The sequence below is a fragment of the Ursus americanus genome, chromosome 26, assembly GCF_024610735.1.
Source record: "Ursus americanus isolate L20-20 chromosome 26, mUrsAme1.1.p, whole genome shotgun sequence".
Taxonomy (NCBI): domain Eukaryota; kingdom Metazoa; phylum Chordata; class Mammalia; order Carnivora; family Ursidae; genus Ursus; species Ursus americanus.
In genome coordinates this window covers 20,119,093-20,134,519 of record NC_142152.1, presented here as the reverse complement: position 1 = coordinate 20,134,519, position 15,427 = coordinate 20,119,093, and the positions used below count along the sequence as shown (strand labels likewise).

The window sequence follows — 15,427 nt, the reverse complement described above, 5'->3', positions numbered from 1 at the left end:
AACTAAAACACTGTTTTATTCAATTTAAATACAAAATACAAAGGCGCCTGGCTGGCTCAGTGGGTGGAGCATGCAACCCTTGATCTCAGCATTGTGGGTTCGAGCCCCACCTTGGACAAACAGATTATTTAAAAGTAAAATCTTAAAAAAAAAAAAAAAAAAAAAAGCCAAAAAACCCAAATCTAGTTTGAATGTTACCTAACATACTAGGCACCTAAGGTTTACCAAATAAGATACACACTCAGAAAGCCGTCACTCCAGCCCAAATACTGTGCTCAAGTGCATGAATCGGACGCCGCCCAGCTCACATTCACCAGGTGACCCGCACACCTAATCTGAGATACTGGCCCCGCTCGCCTATTAGCCAAACTGGAGTCTTTCCGCTCAGCCTCTCAAAGTTTTCTTCTTAAGTGCTCAAGGTCCCACTTGTCACCGAGACTGCAAGGTACTGCGACTGCACAGCTGCCTCCGCCCGGAGGGCCTTGGCGGCTGGTGGGTGGGCCCTACGAAGGGCCTTGTGGCTGTTTCCTATTGGAGCTTGGTTGCTGTGGTATCACCGACCTTAAAAAAACTCGCGGGTACTACTTCCGGAAGTTAAAGGAGAATTACTTCCAGGGCTGCCCATAGTTGTTACGGCTGACTGAGCAGTCACTAAGATCAACAAAAATAAAACTTTTGCGGTTAATTTCTAGAAAATCTTATTTAACCACTTTAACTTGTGAATACTAGGTGGTGTCGTATCCTTTCTTCCCTTTCAAAAGACTTATCATACAGTCCTCGTCTATCTGCCAGTCTCCAAAATGGCGCCCACGGTATTAGGTCAGAGGTGAATCACGTGGGCCCTCCCGGTTCCGGCGCGGTAGAGGCCCGAGGGGGTGAACAGTCTCCGGCACCATGTCTGGTTTCTCTGGCCCACCAGCTCAGCGTGGCCCTTGCCCGTCAGCAGTGCTGCTTTTACTCCTTCTCGGCCCCAGCTCGGTGCTCGCCATCTCCTTCCATCTGCCTGTTAATTCCCGCAAGTGCCTGCGCGAGGAGATCCACAAGGACCTGCTGGTGACGGGCGCGTACGAGATCACCGACCAGTCTGGGGGCGCTGGAGGCCTGCGTACCCACCTCAAGGTGCTGCAGTGGGCTGCGTGGGGAGGGAAGACCGTACGCGTCGACGAAGGGAGGCCGAGGATGGGGAGGGGAGCCGGCGGGCGGAGGCCTTGAGGGCTGCCTGGCTTCCCCGAAGCACTAAGGGTGCGCTGTGGAGACCGCCCCCTCACCCCGCTCGTTGGCGTTCGCGGGGCGGGGCCGGGCGCCAATGCCAGGGAACCCTCAGAAGAACCGCGAGGCCTTGGCGGATGTGGTGACAGCTGGGCTGGGGCGGCCTCGACTTTGGGTGGTGGTCGGGGTCCTGTACCAGTTTCGGTCTTAGGGATCTTAAACTGTGACTTGTTTCTCCAAAGAAGTCTCTGGATGTTGAGTATTTGTGGGTATCTTAAGACAGAGTGATACCTGCAGGAAAATCATGGAGGCACTGACGCTTACTGTGAATAATAAAACCTGTTTTGATTGAGCATTAGCTGTGTATCAGGGCCTGTGCCACTTTATATGCGATACTATTTAGTTCATGCTCTGCCCTATGAAGTAGGTACTCTTGACTTCCTATTACACGTGAGTAAACTGAGGCTCAGAGAGGTGTAGAATAAGTTAATGTGAGCTGGAATTCTTAGTCTGGGAGTTAAGTAAGGTGAAAGAAAAGTGCTGCAATCTTATCCTCTCCTTGCTTTTTATTTGTAATTCCTGTGATTCGTTAAAAATCTAAGTCTGTAATGTGGTACCCCAGAGTCTGGATTTGGCCAATTTTTATGTAATTCTTTTTTGTCAATTTTTTAAATTAAATTTTTATGTAAATTTCAGAGATACTTTTGGATGGATGGTGACAGCTAATATTATAATGCCAGATTAGTCTTATTTTTTTTTAAAGATTTTATTTATTTATTTGACAGAGAGAGACAGCCAGCAAGCGAGGGAACACAAGCAGGGGGAGCGGGAGAGGAAGAAGCAGGCTCCCAGCGGAGGAGCCTGGTGTGGGGCTCAATCCCAGGACTCTGGGATCACGCCCTGAGCCGAAGGCAGACGCTTAATGACTGAGCCACCCAGGCGCCCCCAGATTGGTTTTATTTTGCTATTAGGATGACCAGCCCAATCTTTGAAACGTTAACGTAACATGATCTTAGTCAAGATTTGATTGTGCTTTATTTATTCACAATAAGCATTTGCTTTTTTTTTTTTTTTGAAACAAAATGGGTCTTAGACTAAATAGGAAGAAACATTTTACTTTTTAATAGGGCCTTGGGTGTAGGGGCGCCTGGGTGGCTCAGCGGTTAAGCGTCTGCCTTCAGCTCAGGGCGTGATCCCGGCGTTCTGGGATCAAGCCCCACATCAGGCTCCTCCGCTGGTAGCCTGCTTCTTCCTCTCCCACTCCCCGTGACTGTGTTCCCTGTCTCGCTGGCTGTTTCTCTCTCTGTCAAATAAATAAATAAAGTCTTTAAAAAGAAAAATAGAGCTTCAGGTGTAATAAGACTATAATTTATGTTTAAGGTATTGGAACCCAGTAGTGGTATTAAATGCAATTTTTTTTAAAGATTATTTATTTATTTGACAGTGATAGAGGCAGCCAGTGAAAGAGGGAACACAAGCGGGGGGAGTGGGAGAGGAAGAAGCAGGCTCCCGGGGGAGGAGCCTGATGTGGGGCTCGATCCCATAACGCTGGGATCACGCCCTGAGCTGAAGGCAGACACTTAGCAACTGTGCCACCCAGGCGCCCCAAAATGCAATTTATTTATACTTTATTTGGGTGATATAAACTATTTTTAGAAGTATTGTTCGGTGACCCTCTCTTTATTATTCTCTTCAGGTACCAAACTTCTGTCTGACCAAGAAAGCTGTGATTGTATAATTTTAGAGGCTTAGATACAAACATTTTAGGGGGTCATGCTGCTGGCTCCTCAAAGGATATAGTGCATAGAATAAGAGAATTTGAGCAATGAGGGAGACTTTACTCTTATCTCCAGTGTTGCCCCTCTGATTTGTACTTCTAATTTGGAACCCTTCGGTGGCTCGCTATTGCTCATCTGATAAAGTTTAAATTTCCGAATGTGCTCTGTATTACTCCTTATGATCTGTTTCTGAAGCTTTATATACTCTCCACTTTGCATTTTATATGAGCCACCCTGAACAATACCCGAAATTCATTTATTTTCATCTTACATTGTAGCTATTTTTCTTTATATCTTATTAGACTGTTAGTATCCTGAGGGCAGGAATTATTTTCATGCTCATATTTTCCAGAGTATCAGGCATATGGCCTTGCTTCTAGTGAGCACTTACACAGGAACCATAATGTAGCTTTATGGCCTCATGGGAATTACATCTGTCTCCAAGGTTGCTGGAGAGACCTCAATAGCAGGAGTCTCCACATCTACACGCTAGCATTTTGTTATCACTCAGTTGCCCTCCCCATGTCTCCTCTGTTCTCTTGCTTCTAGCCAGCTTAATTGAACTACTCCTGGGGGTCTAAACCCAGATGCCCAGTAGGCAATCTCTATGAATGAATTGGGCCACATATGTTTAAAAATAGCAGCAGTGACGAGAAATGGGGGATAACGGGGAGTAGTAGAAAATGTTAATTTGGAATAGCCAGTACTAATCTCTTGATGTAGGCCTTGTTGCCATATTTAATTTTTCATATGAAGTCAGAAATCCAGATTTTGATGTGAAAGCTCCTGAGTTTTAAATATCACTAATTGAAATTGGCACTGATGTGTTCGCAGGTGGGGTTTTTTTCCTTTTCTTTTTTTAAGTAAGGTCCATTGCCAACGTGGGGCTTGAACTCACAACCCTGGGATCAAGAGTTGCATGCTCTACTGACTGAGCCAGCCAGGCGCCCCTGGTTTGCAGTTTTCTAGAGAAGAGTACGGTCAGTCCACTACTGCAAATGCAGTACCCAGATTCAGTAATTATCAGGATGTTGGCACACTTTTTTGATTGAAACTGCCTCCCCCTTCACATTTTATGCTGAATTGTTTTAAAGTAAATCCCAGATATGATGGTATTTCAATCTTGCATACTTCAGCATGAATCTCTTTAAAAATATGAACATAATCACAATGTTATGTGGCTATAATCACAGCTTGCAAAACAAACAATGCTAATAGTATACTCAATTCATATTCAGATTTCTCCACTTGTCCCAGAAATATGTTTTTAATATAATTTGTTGTATCTTTCAAGTCTCTTTAATTTAGAGCAATTCACTCAACCTCCTTCCTTTTTTTCTTTTTTGTGCTTGCAGTTGTATTGTTAGAGTCAGTTGTCCGTAAAGAATGTCCCACATTTTGGATTTGTCTGTTTACTTCCTTGAGGTATCATTTAAACAGTTCCCCCATATTTCTTCTAAAAGGAATCAGCTGTAAAGATGTAATTAGATCCAGGTTTATCTTTTGGGTGAGAGTACTTCATGTGGCATCATGGCAGAGCACACAGTACTTTTCGTGCCTGTTAGTGCTAAGATTGATTGGTGGGTTCACATGTATATTAGTGTCCTGCTGCTGTAACAAATTATGACAAACTAAGTAACTTAAAACAAGACGCATTTATATTACAGTTCTGGAGGTCAGAAGTCCTAAAATCAAAGTGTCAACAAGGCGGTGTTGTTTCTGAAGACTCTAGGGGAGAATCTGTTTCCTTGCCTTTTCCAGCGTCTAGAGAACACCTGCATTCTTTAGTTGGTGACCCCTTCCTCCATCCTCCAATCCTGTAATTAGTATCTCTAAATCTTTCTTTCTCTCCCTCTTTCCCACCCCTCCCTCTCTCCTCTGCTTCTCTCTTTCCCTTGTAAGGACCCTTGTGATAATCTCCTTATCTCAGACTCTTATCACACTTGCACAACCCCTTTTGCCATGTAATAAAACATTCACAGGTTCTAGGGATTAGGATGTGAATATCTTTGGGGAGGTGGGCATTATTCTACCTACCAAGGTGGTAACAGCCTAAAGCCTCCATTGTAAAACTTCTCATCAGTCTTTTATCTATCAGTCCCTTGATAACTGCTGTGTGAATTTATTGTTTCATTAAGGTTGTATAATGATGATTTTCTAATTTTGTTATTCCTTCCATATTTATTAGCTAGAATTCTTTTTTTTCTTTTTAAAGATTTTATTTCTTTATTTGAGAGAGAGAGAGAGTACACATGAGCAGTGGAGAGAGGGAGAAGCAGACTCCCCGCTGAGCAGGGAGCCTGACTTGGGGCTCCGTCCCAGGACCCGGAGATCATGACCTGAGCCAAAGGCAAATACTTAACGAACTGAGTCACCCAGGTGCCTGTTAGCTGGAATTATTCTTAAAAAATTGATCAATTTTTTTAAAAGATTTTTTTATTTATTTTTAGAATGAGAGCAAGCGCACATGCATGACAAGCAGGGAGAGGGAGAGAGAATCCCAAGCAGACTCCCCACTGAGCATGGAGCCCGACACAGGTCTTGATCCCAGAACCTGAGATCATGACCTGAGCCAAAATCAAGAGTCAGATGCTCAACCTGCTGAGCTACCCAGGCGCCCCAAAAATTCATCAAATTTTAGGACCATTTGGTTACCCTAAAATTTATAAGATAAACACAGAATTAATTCCTTCTTATTGACAATTTTCAGAGTAAGAGATTGTCATCAAATGCCCTTGTCATTTCCAATGTAGTCCAAAGAAGGTGTTGTTTCTTTTTTGTTTTTTAAGATTTATTTATTTATGTTAGAGAGCAAGCAGGGGCAGAGAGGCAGAGGAGAGGGAGAAAAGCAGACTCCCCACTGAGCACAGAGCCGAACACATGGCTTGATCTCAAGATCCTGAGATCACGACCTGAGCTGAAATCAAGAGTCGGACACTCAACTGACTGAGCCACCCAGGTGCCCCAGGTTTTTATTTTATTTGTTTTATTTTAAGTATTACACTGAAATTATTTTTTGTTATCGTTTCCATTTTTAGAGTCATTGGTTTTTTTTGTTTTTGTTTTTTTTAAATATTTTATTTATTTGTTTGATGGAGAGAGAGATAGCCAGGGTATCGTAGGCTCATCTTTTGTTTGTCCAACTCCTGACCTGGAAGCAGTTATTCCTTCAAGGAGTTCTGGTCCATTTTGTGGGGAATAGTATTTTAGAGACCACAAGCTGGGTGTCATTTTAAAAATTTTTAATATTCTGTACAGGCCACAGAACACTTTTGTGGGCTTGATCCAGTCCCTTATCATAGTGTGCAACCTTTTTCAGAGCATCTCTTCACATTCTCTTAACTTTTGACCACTCATGTCCCAAACTCTGCTCAAGGATTCCTTTGTGCATCATTTCTGCTTCTGAAGAACACCTCTTGAGTGAGATGATCTGATTGGTTTAACTCTTTTTATATGCCAGGCCACATTCTAGGTTTCTTACGGCCTGTTGATGTCTTCTCTTTGGCCATTTGTCCACCCTTGGTTCAAGCAGCATTTAGGTTGAGGTTAAGAGGGGGGCCGGAGGCTGGCTTGCTTGCTTGCTTTTTTTTTTTTTTTTTTAAGATTTTACTTATTTATTTGACAGAGAGACAGCCAGCGAGAGAGGGAACACAAGCAGGGGGAGTGGGAGAGGAAGAAGCAAGCTCCCAGCAGAGGAGCCCAATGTGGGGCTCAATCCCAGGACTCTGGAATCACGCCCTGAGCCGAAGGCAGACGTTTAACGAACGACCAAGCCACCCAGGCGCCCCGAGAGGGGGACTGGAGGCTTTTTGAAGTGCAAAACCTAGCCAACTGGACTTGATGTTCTGTTGTTGCTCTGCATGAGGCAGTCTCTCATAAGGATTTTTGTGAATGTAGTTGAGCAGAGACTATGTCTCATCATTGAAATGCCTGTCTAATATAGTGCCTGGCACGTAGTACATGTAGGACTTCAACATAAAGAGTTAATGAACAAATGAATTGGCAGTGTCCTAACCTTATCTCTAATTTTTTTCTCCTCTTTCTTCCTCTTCACTTCTTTTCTTCCACTCCTGACTCTCACCATACTGAACCCCATGCAGTTCCTTGAGTACAGTGGTCTCTTAATCAGGACTGGTGTTTGCCCGTACACCCCTCCAGTGTGTTTCCATTATAACCTGTTTGACATGGCATTTTGGATGTAGTATGGTGCTTACTTTGTGAAGTCTTTAATGTCTCATTCATCTTTGTGTCTTAAGTTTAATGTGCTGTGTACTCACTGTTGTACAACGGACTTAAATATATTTAGTCGTTTTAAATAGAAATCCTTATTAAATAGAAGTATAGTGGAAAGAACCTGGATCTAGAGACAGACGGATTTGAGTTCAAATCTCAGCAGCTTCACCACTTAAAGGGTGTATGGTCTTAAGGGAATTACTTAACTCTTCTCCTTAGGTCTCTGATCTGTACGATGTGGATGACAGATCTCATAGAATTGTTGGAAGGACTCATTGAGGTGGTTCTTTATTATTTGGGGATGGGTCATATATATTAGTACTCTTCTGTTTCCTCTCTACTGAATGAAAATTTAATTGCTAATCTGACTCCCCTGTTTTATGTCATTGTAGTGACCTGATAAAGTATATTATAATGAGGAGAATTCTGAGGATTTTGTTTGTGATTCTCCTATTCATGCAATAAATATTTTAATATTTAGTGTATGCCAGACCTAGCTGGGGAAATGGGGATGTACAGCAGACAAGGTCCTTGAGCTCTAACGGGGAACAAAGACAACAAGTTCAAAAAATACACACAATTGCAGGTAGTGATAAATACTATAAAGAAAAATCAAACAGTATTGGGTAGGGAGTGACTGAAGGGTAAAGAGTATTTGAGTGGTCTGAGAAGGCCTTTTTGAACAGACAAATAGATTGAAATGATGGGTGGGACTCTACTGCTAAGATTTCTGCTTCAGGCCTATATTATGTGTTTTGTGTTGAGATTTCCAGTGAATTTATCCCATATCACCCTTCCCAGTTCTTTTCACAAAGTGAGGCTAACTCAGGGTAGGTAGTTTCAGATTTAAAGACTTCGCTACACAAAATTGAAGCACGAAGTATTGACTCATCATTATTGTGAATGTATAAATTTTCTTCATTGCTTCAGGTCCATAAAAAGCCTGTTGTAGGGACTAAAAATCTCAACTCTGTTGATTTTTTAGTTGAAAACCACATTTTCATTAAGACTAGATGATACCGTAATAGTTTTATAAGCTCCAGTACCATTTATTATTTAGAATGCTTGTTAATAGTGGAAATTGGAGGATGAATTAGTTTTAGGGGATGAGATGAGTTGTTGCCTAAGGGCAATTTATACTTTAGAAATAGATTGCAGAGAGAGAAAATTAGTTGTGAGCAGTTGTCCTAATCATCATCACCCAAAAGAAAAGCTTAATGGTAATAACTGAAATGATTTATGCTTCAGCCTCTTCCAAATAATCTGATCAGTCTAACTTGTATTTCATTGTCATTTTAACAATTCATTTTGCTAAATGCAATTATTTTTCATTGGATATTATATTGGATCTCTATATATTATATCATAATGTGGTGCCACTCTCTCCCAACTAGCTTATAGAAAGCCAAACAGATCATTTGAAGAGTTCAGCCTTGAGTCATAGGCCTATCACAGTTTAAGCCTAAAAATTAAGGAGCATCTTGGCAGCTGGGAAACCATTGGTTTTAACTTTTTTTTGCCCACTGAAAGCTGTGGAAGGATTGTGTGTGTGTGTGTGTGCACACATGCACACACACACATATATATATATGCTATAGTTTTGAGATTCTTTCATTTAGAACAGTTCAGTTTATTACTGGCATCTGTAGTGAGGGCTGATCTTTCTCTTTTGGGAAAAATCTGTCTCTTTGAAATTGACATTTGATGTGACTATTGTCCAATGGGTTAGAAACAGTTCAATAAGTAGGTGGTTTAGTACAGAAGGCTAATTGATACCTTAACATTTAATAGCATTAAAAGTTAGTTTCTTTCTGTATCGTATACAAGATTTCTGACCTTGTGTTTCCTTCTCTGAAGAAGTTAAACAGTCTGTTACTTCATTTAAATCTCTTATTGGATGAACAGTTGTCTGCAGCCTGCTCTTTTGAACTGACTTAAAGAGGGCTGCTTAGAAATGGAAATTGCCATGCCATGTCTTTATGATGACTTCTGAAGACTGAGCCTAGTTTCTAGGAAAGTGGAACAGATTTGTGAAGGTAATCTAGCAGAACACAGTGACTTCTCTGCTGTTTCTTGTGTGAACTGCTGACTGGTGGTTGATCTGAGCCCTTGCCCCCATACGCATACTCAGCCTGGCAGTCTGGACAGTAGAGCCCTCTGTGAAATCAGCTAGCTGGCCACAGGCCAGAATTTGGGCTCCCAAACAAGCCTCCAACTTGAGGGAGGTTGATGTCATCTGCTTTATCCTGTGCCCCCAACCTCATTGTTCAACGTAACGTGTGGGAAATCAAGGGACTAGTTGTTAAGAAAGAACAAGGCTTTGTTTGTGCCTAAAAGGGTCACACTGGAGGTTTTTACCGTAAATAACTTTGGAACAGTATGAAAAAAAACATTTGATCTGGCTTCACCCCCGCAGTAGTATTGTTAGGGCAGCAACTGGTCTTTCGTTCTCATTCCCTTCCCTTCCTCCCTCTCTTTCTTCCTTTCTTCCTCCCAACTCCTCCGCCTCCCCCCACCCAGTCAAGCATGACGTTTTGCCTGTGTTGAGTTAATGTAGCAAATGTTGATAGAAGCAGGAGGAGAGCATCTATCCATTGCCATACCCAGTGCCTGGAAATTTTCCATTTCTAGTTTTCAACACTACTACTTTTTTTTCTTTTTTTAAGATTTTATTTGGGGCACCTGGGAGGCTCAGTTGGTTAAGTGTCTGCCTTAGGCTCGGGTCATGATCCCAGGGTGCTGGGATCAAGTCCTGCATTGAGCTCCTTGCTCACCCAGGAGCCTGCTTCTCCCTCTGCCTGCTGCTCCCCTTGCTTGTACTCTTATATCCGTGTGCTCTCTCTCTGACAAATAAATAAATTTAAAAATCTTAAAAGAGAGAGATTTTATTTATTCATTTATTTTAGGGGGGGGGCAGAGGGAGAGGGAGAGAATCTCAAGCAGACTTCCCACTGAGTGCGGGGCCTGATAATAGCTCAATCTCAGGACCCTGAGATCATGACCTGAGTTGAAACCAAGAGTCAGATGCTTAACCTGCTGAGCCACCTGGGTGCCCCAAGTTTCAACACTTCGACAAGCCTCCTCAAGCAGTACTTCTGTGCTGTGCTATGTCATTGTTGAATTGTATTGGAAATTTGGAAGAATTTAGTGTTGCTAAATGCTGCTTGTAGCCTTTCTAAGTTTGACTTTGTTCTGGGTATAATCTAGATGTGATCCTTTCATTTCAGGGATGCAGTTGGTAGACTTGGTTGGTACTTGCTCTTATTTAAAGATCGGGGTAAATTACTTGTATGCCCATCATATATAGCTTCTAGGCCATCAGTTACCCGTGGTCTTCAAGTTTGAAAACAGTGGTGACTTGTGGTAGCGTACCTTTCTTCTTGTGATGATGTGAGGTGATGAAATGTCCATGTGATGAGATGAAGTGAGGTGAGTGACTTCGACATGGTGAAGTAGCGTTAGGCTGCTATTGATCTTCTGAACATACATCCGAAGGACCATCCGCTTCCGTACCGCAGAGGACTACACGTAACTGGAACCACAGAGAGTGAAACCAAGGACATGGGCAGACTACTGTACTATATTTCTAGTCTAAAACTACAGCATCCTCAGTGATTTGGTGTTCTCATTTTTTATGTCTTAGGGTAATAGACCCCATGGCTCAAGATTCACTCATGAACTTTTACCAAAAGAAGGGTATAGGCCTACAACCCCTAATCACACACATGCAATACTGCCTTCTCCCCTCCCCGCCAGTGTTGGGCCCTGCATGTAGTTTATTACTTATCAGGTTAAAAAGTACATGCAGGGGGGCGCCTGGGTGGCACAGCGGTTAAGCATCTGCCTTTGGCTCAGGGCGTGATCCTGGCGTTCTGGGTTCGAGCCCCACATCAGGCTCCTCTGCTATGAGCCTGCTTCTTCCTCTCCCACTCCCCCTGCTTGTGTTCCCTCTCTCGCTGGCTGTCTCTATCTCTGTTAAATAAATAAATAAATAAAATCTTTAAAAAAAAAAAAGTACATGCAGGAGGGGTGCCTGGGTGGCTCAGTCAGTTGGGCAGCTACCTTCGGCTCAGGTCATGATCCCAGGGTCCTGGGATCGAGCCCCAAGTCTGGCTTCTTGCTTAGTGGGGAGCCTCCTTCCTCTCCCTCTGTCTGCCTGCCACTCCCAGTGCTCATGATCTCTCTCTCACTCATTCTTTCTCTCTCTCTCTCTGTGTCAAATAAATAAATAAAATCTTAAAAAAAAAAAAAACACCACATATGCAGGAAAGGCTGGGGTCCTCTTGTTTTTCTTACTATCCCTTATTAGCAGCTAAAAGGTATCATTGAACACCTGCTTGTTTAGACATTTTGCATCCCTTCAGTTTCTAAATCTTTCTGCTGCTTCCTTGAGAGGTTAGGTTTTTGACTTTTTCTGTTTCTATGCAGTAACCATTTGGCTGTAATTATCCCTGGGTTTAGTCATTGTAGTGTATTTTATGTAGTTTGCCATCCATTAGCACTGTCAGGTTAGAAGTATGGTTAGTGACCTAAATGTTTATGGAGTTCTGAGTTGTTACTAACAAGTAGTTATCTTAATAATGCTAACAACAGTGATGGTAATAGTAACACTTAATGAGTGCTTGCCATATGCCAGACACTGTTCCAGGTGCTTTACCTGTATTGAATATAATCCTCACAATAACCTCATAAAGTGTGTGCTGTTGTCCTTATTTTACATATGAGGAACAGAGAGGTTTAGGAATATACCCAAAAGTTTACAGGTAGTAAGTGACACAGTTGTGATTTGAACACAGACCTGAGGTCTGACTCTAGAACATTCAGTCTCTTATGCTGTGCTGTCTCTCAAAGGGAGAAGAGGATAGGTGTTTCTGTTTCAGTTCCTTTTTTTCAGTGTACAGAGCTTCTCCAAGGGACCTGATGTTTCTAAATTCCTGAGTCATTCAGGAGCTACAAAGGTTGATAGTTATCCTTAAAATAGGATGTACACATTGTACACTCAAATGTTATACCACAGACTGATTGTAAACCTGAGGGAGACAGAGTGCAAGGAGGATCCTCTTTGAAGGAATTACATCTTCAGATTTTCACCAGCTACACCAAAGCTGCAAGCTAATTTACCTCTGCTGCTGTGGTAGCTGTCCTGGAAGAGAAGTGTTTTTGTTTGTTGTTTTTTAACATTTTCTTGGACTCATGGGGTATGGAGCTGATTGAGCAAGTGAAAGCAGTGTGTGACCTGTGCCAATACAAAGACAGACTTGCCACCTTCCCCATGTATCATGTGTTATTTTACAGGCATAAGTATAGACTCTGTCCAAAGTAACTATTTATATATACCTCAGAAAAGTTCGTGAAAATGCTTGATGCAGGGCGCCTGGGTGGTTCAGTCTGTTACGCGTTCAGCTCTTGATTTTTGCTCAGGTCATGATCTCAGTGTCGTGGGATTGAGCCCCACACAATCCCCACATTGAGCTCTGCTCATCCTGGAGTCTGCTTGAGATTTTCTCTCTCCCACCTCCTTTCCCCCTCCCCCTGCTTGCATGTGCTCTCAATAAATAAATAAATAAGAATCTTTAAAAATTAAAAAAAGCCCACTATAATTTAAAAAAAAAGATGTTTGATTCCTGCTTGGCTCTGAATAGACCATAAATTTTGCTGAGAATCTGGAGAGATGTGTGTATATATGCATTTGATTTCATCTTTCTGAATAGTATTTTTAAAATTTCAGAACAGTTTTAGATTTGCAGAAAAACAATGAAGATAGTACAGCTCCCATATTCCCCACAGCCAATTTCCCCTACTCTTAACATTTTACATTAGTATATATTGGTCACAGTGAATGAGCCAATATTGGTACTTTATTATTAACGAAAGTCCATATTTCTTCAGATTTCCTTAGTTTTCACATAATGTCCTCTCTTCTGTTCCAAGATCCCATCCAGGATATATTACATTTAGTCATGTCTCTTTGGACTCCTCTAGATTATGACAGTTTCTCAGATTTTCTTGTTTTGTTTTGTTTTTAAGATTTTCTTTATTTATTTGACAGAGATAGAGACAGCCAACGAGAGAGGGAACACAAGCAGGGGGAGTGGGAGAGGAAGAAGCAGGCTCATAGCGGAGGAGCCTGATGTGGGGCTCGATCCCACAACGCCGGGATCACGCCCTGAGCCGAAGGCAGACGCTTAACCGCTGTGCCACCCAGGCGCCCCTCAGATTTTCTTGTTTTTGACAGCCTTGTGAGTTTAGAGGAATATTGGTCAAGTATTTTGTAGGATGCCTCTCTATTGGGATTTGTCTGATGTTTTCTTCATGATAAAATTGGGATTGTGGCTTTTGGGGAGGAAGCCCACAGAGGTCAAGTGCAGTTTTCATTACATCATGTTAAGGGAGCATGCTATCAACGTGATTTATCATTGTTGCTATTGACCTTGGTCATCTGGCTGAGGTAGTGTTGGTTAGGTTTTTCCCCTGTAAAGTTACTTTTGTCCCCCTTCCCATGCTGTACTCTTTGGAAGGAAATCACTATGTGCCGCCCACCGTTGAGGAGTGAGGAGGTTTGCTCAATCCTGGTCTTCTTGAGGGTGCTGTTTTCTACATAAATTGAGTTTTCTGCGTGGGAGATTTGTTTCTTCTCCCTTTTTTAATCCTTTATATCAGTATGGATTTGTGGATATTTATTTTATACTTATGCTTTGGATTACAGTCAAATACTACTTTATTTTGTTGCTCAAATTGTTTCAGCTTTGGCTATTGGGAGCTCCTTCGTTTGGCTTCTGTGTCCCTTTGACATACCCTCATTCTTGTTTTTTGTTTTGTTTTTGAACACATCCTTAATTATTGGCACTTAAAAATGTTGCAGGCTCATCTTGTATAACTTTCTGCCCCAGTCCTAGGACCATTTCTCCAAGAATTCCTGGTTTCTTTTATTGGAGAATGGTATTAGAAACCGAAATCTGGATAGATAGTATTATTTTTAAGACCTATCTTACTGGCTCCCCCCCTCCCACACATACACTTGTGGTTTCAACAAGTGGCCAAAAGTAGTCCCAGCCTTCTTGGAACTTGAGTAAGTGTGAGAATTCTGTGAGCAGTTAAGAAGGGAGGTGGGATGGGGAGAGAGATGGTAATGCTGAAGGACAGAGAACCAGGGCACCAGAGCCTTTGTCTAGATCCTTCACGTCTCACCTCTGCATTAGGTCAGGCACACCATTATAGAGGAGCACCAAAAACACTCATTCAAACTGTCTTTGTATCTTTTAGCTAGGCCATGGTTGAATTTGGAGAGTCTAATATTGGTCACAGTCCTTTTACAAGGACCTTCCGGATATATTGTTCTTCGTGTCTAGTTCCAGGAAAATTATCTCTGAAGATAAATTTGTGAGCTTTCATCAGAAAACAAATGATGTGTAACCAGCTTGGTTCTCTTTGTAGTCTTTTAATGTTGGCTTCCAGAAAACTTAGAGCCAAATATATTGTGTGCATATCATTTGCTCAATTCAGGTTCTTGAAAGTACCTATTTGTTTCTTCCCCCAGGCGAACTCTATATTCTTTTAATCCTAATTGCTTTATTTACCTAATATTTAGGCCTAAGCTTGCTTTCTTTCTTTCTTTCTTTCAAGATTTTATTTATTTATTTGAGAGAGAGAGCATGAGCAGGGGAGAGGGGGAGAGAGAGATGGCAGACTCTCCAGTAAGCAGGGAGCCTGACGTAGGACTCAGTCCCAGGACTCGGGGATCATGACCTGAGCAGAAAGCAGATGCTTAACCGACTGAGCCACCCAGGAGTCCCTGGCCTAAGCTTCTTAAAGATCCTTTTCAAGTAGACAGGGTATTATCTTGACTGTTTCATAGAAGAAATGGGAGCAGGCTTCAGGAGCAGGACCTGCTCAAGAACCTGTTTTCAGGCTGCTGCCTAAAATGGTCCAAGAGAATCCAATTCTAAATGAGCTTATTTTCCCAGTGACCTGTATTTTCACTTGTTTGACAGTTTCAGTGTGAGTATTCACATATTCTTGACATCAGCTACTCTGCTTATACAATTAACACTTTTTCCCTACTTACTAAGTTGTGAACTTTGGTTTGCTTTTCAGAAGGTGTTATCTAGAACAAATCTGTATTACTTCCCATTCCTTGATGTCATATGAGCAAATTTTAATGGTTTCATATTACCTTTGTTCAATTAAGAACTTTATAATAAATATTG

General features: G+C 42.0%; 1 protein-coding gene across 1 annotated transcript in view; it reads left to right on the top strand.

The window, feature by feature from the left end:
• The first annotated feature begins 702 nt into the window (after window positions 1-702).
• Window positions 703-15,427, top strand: part of TMED10 (transmembrane p24 trafficking protein 10) — a 37,345-nt gene continuing 22,620 nt past the window's right edge. The window contains exon 1 of the mRNA XM_045807789.2: window positions 703-1,119. Within this exon, the coding sequence (XP_045663745.1) occupies window positions 895-1,119 (225 nt within the window). The 5' untranslated portion in view covers window positions 703-894. The remainder of the gene's footprint in view (window positions 1,120-15,427) is intronic.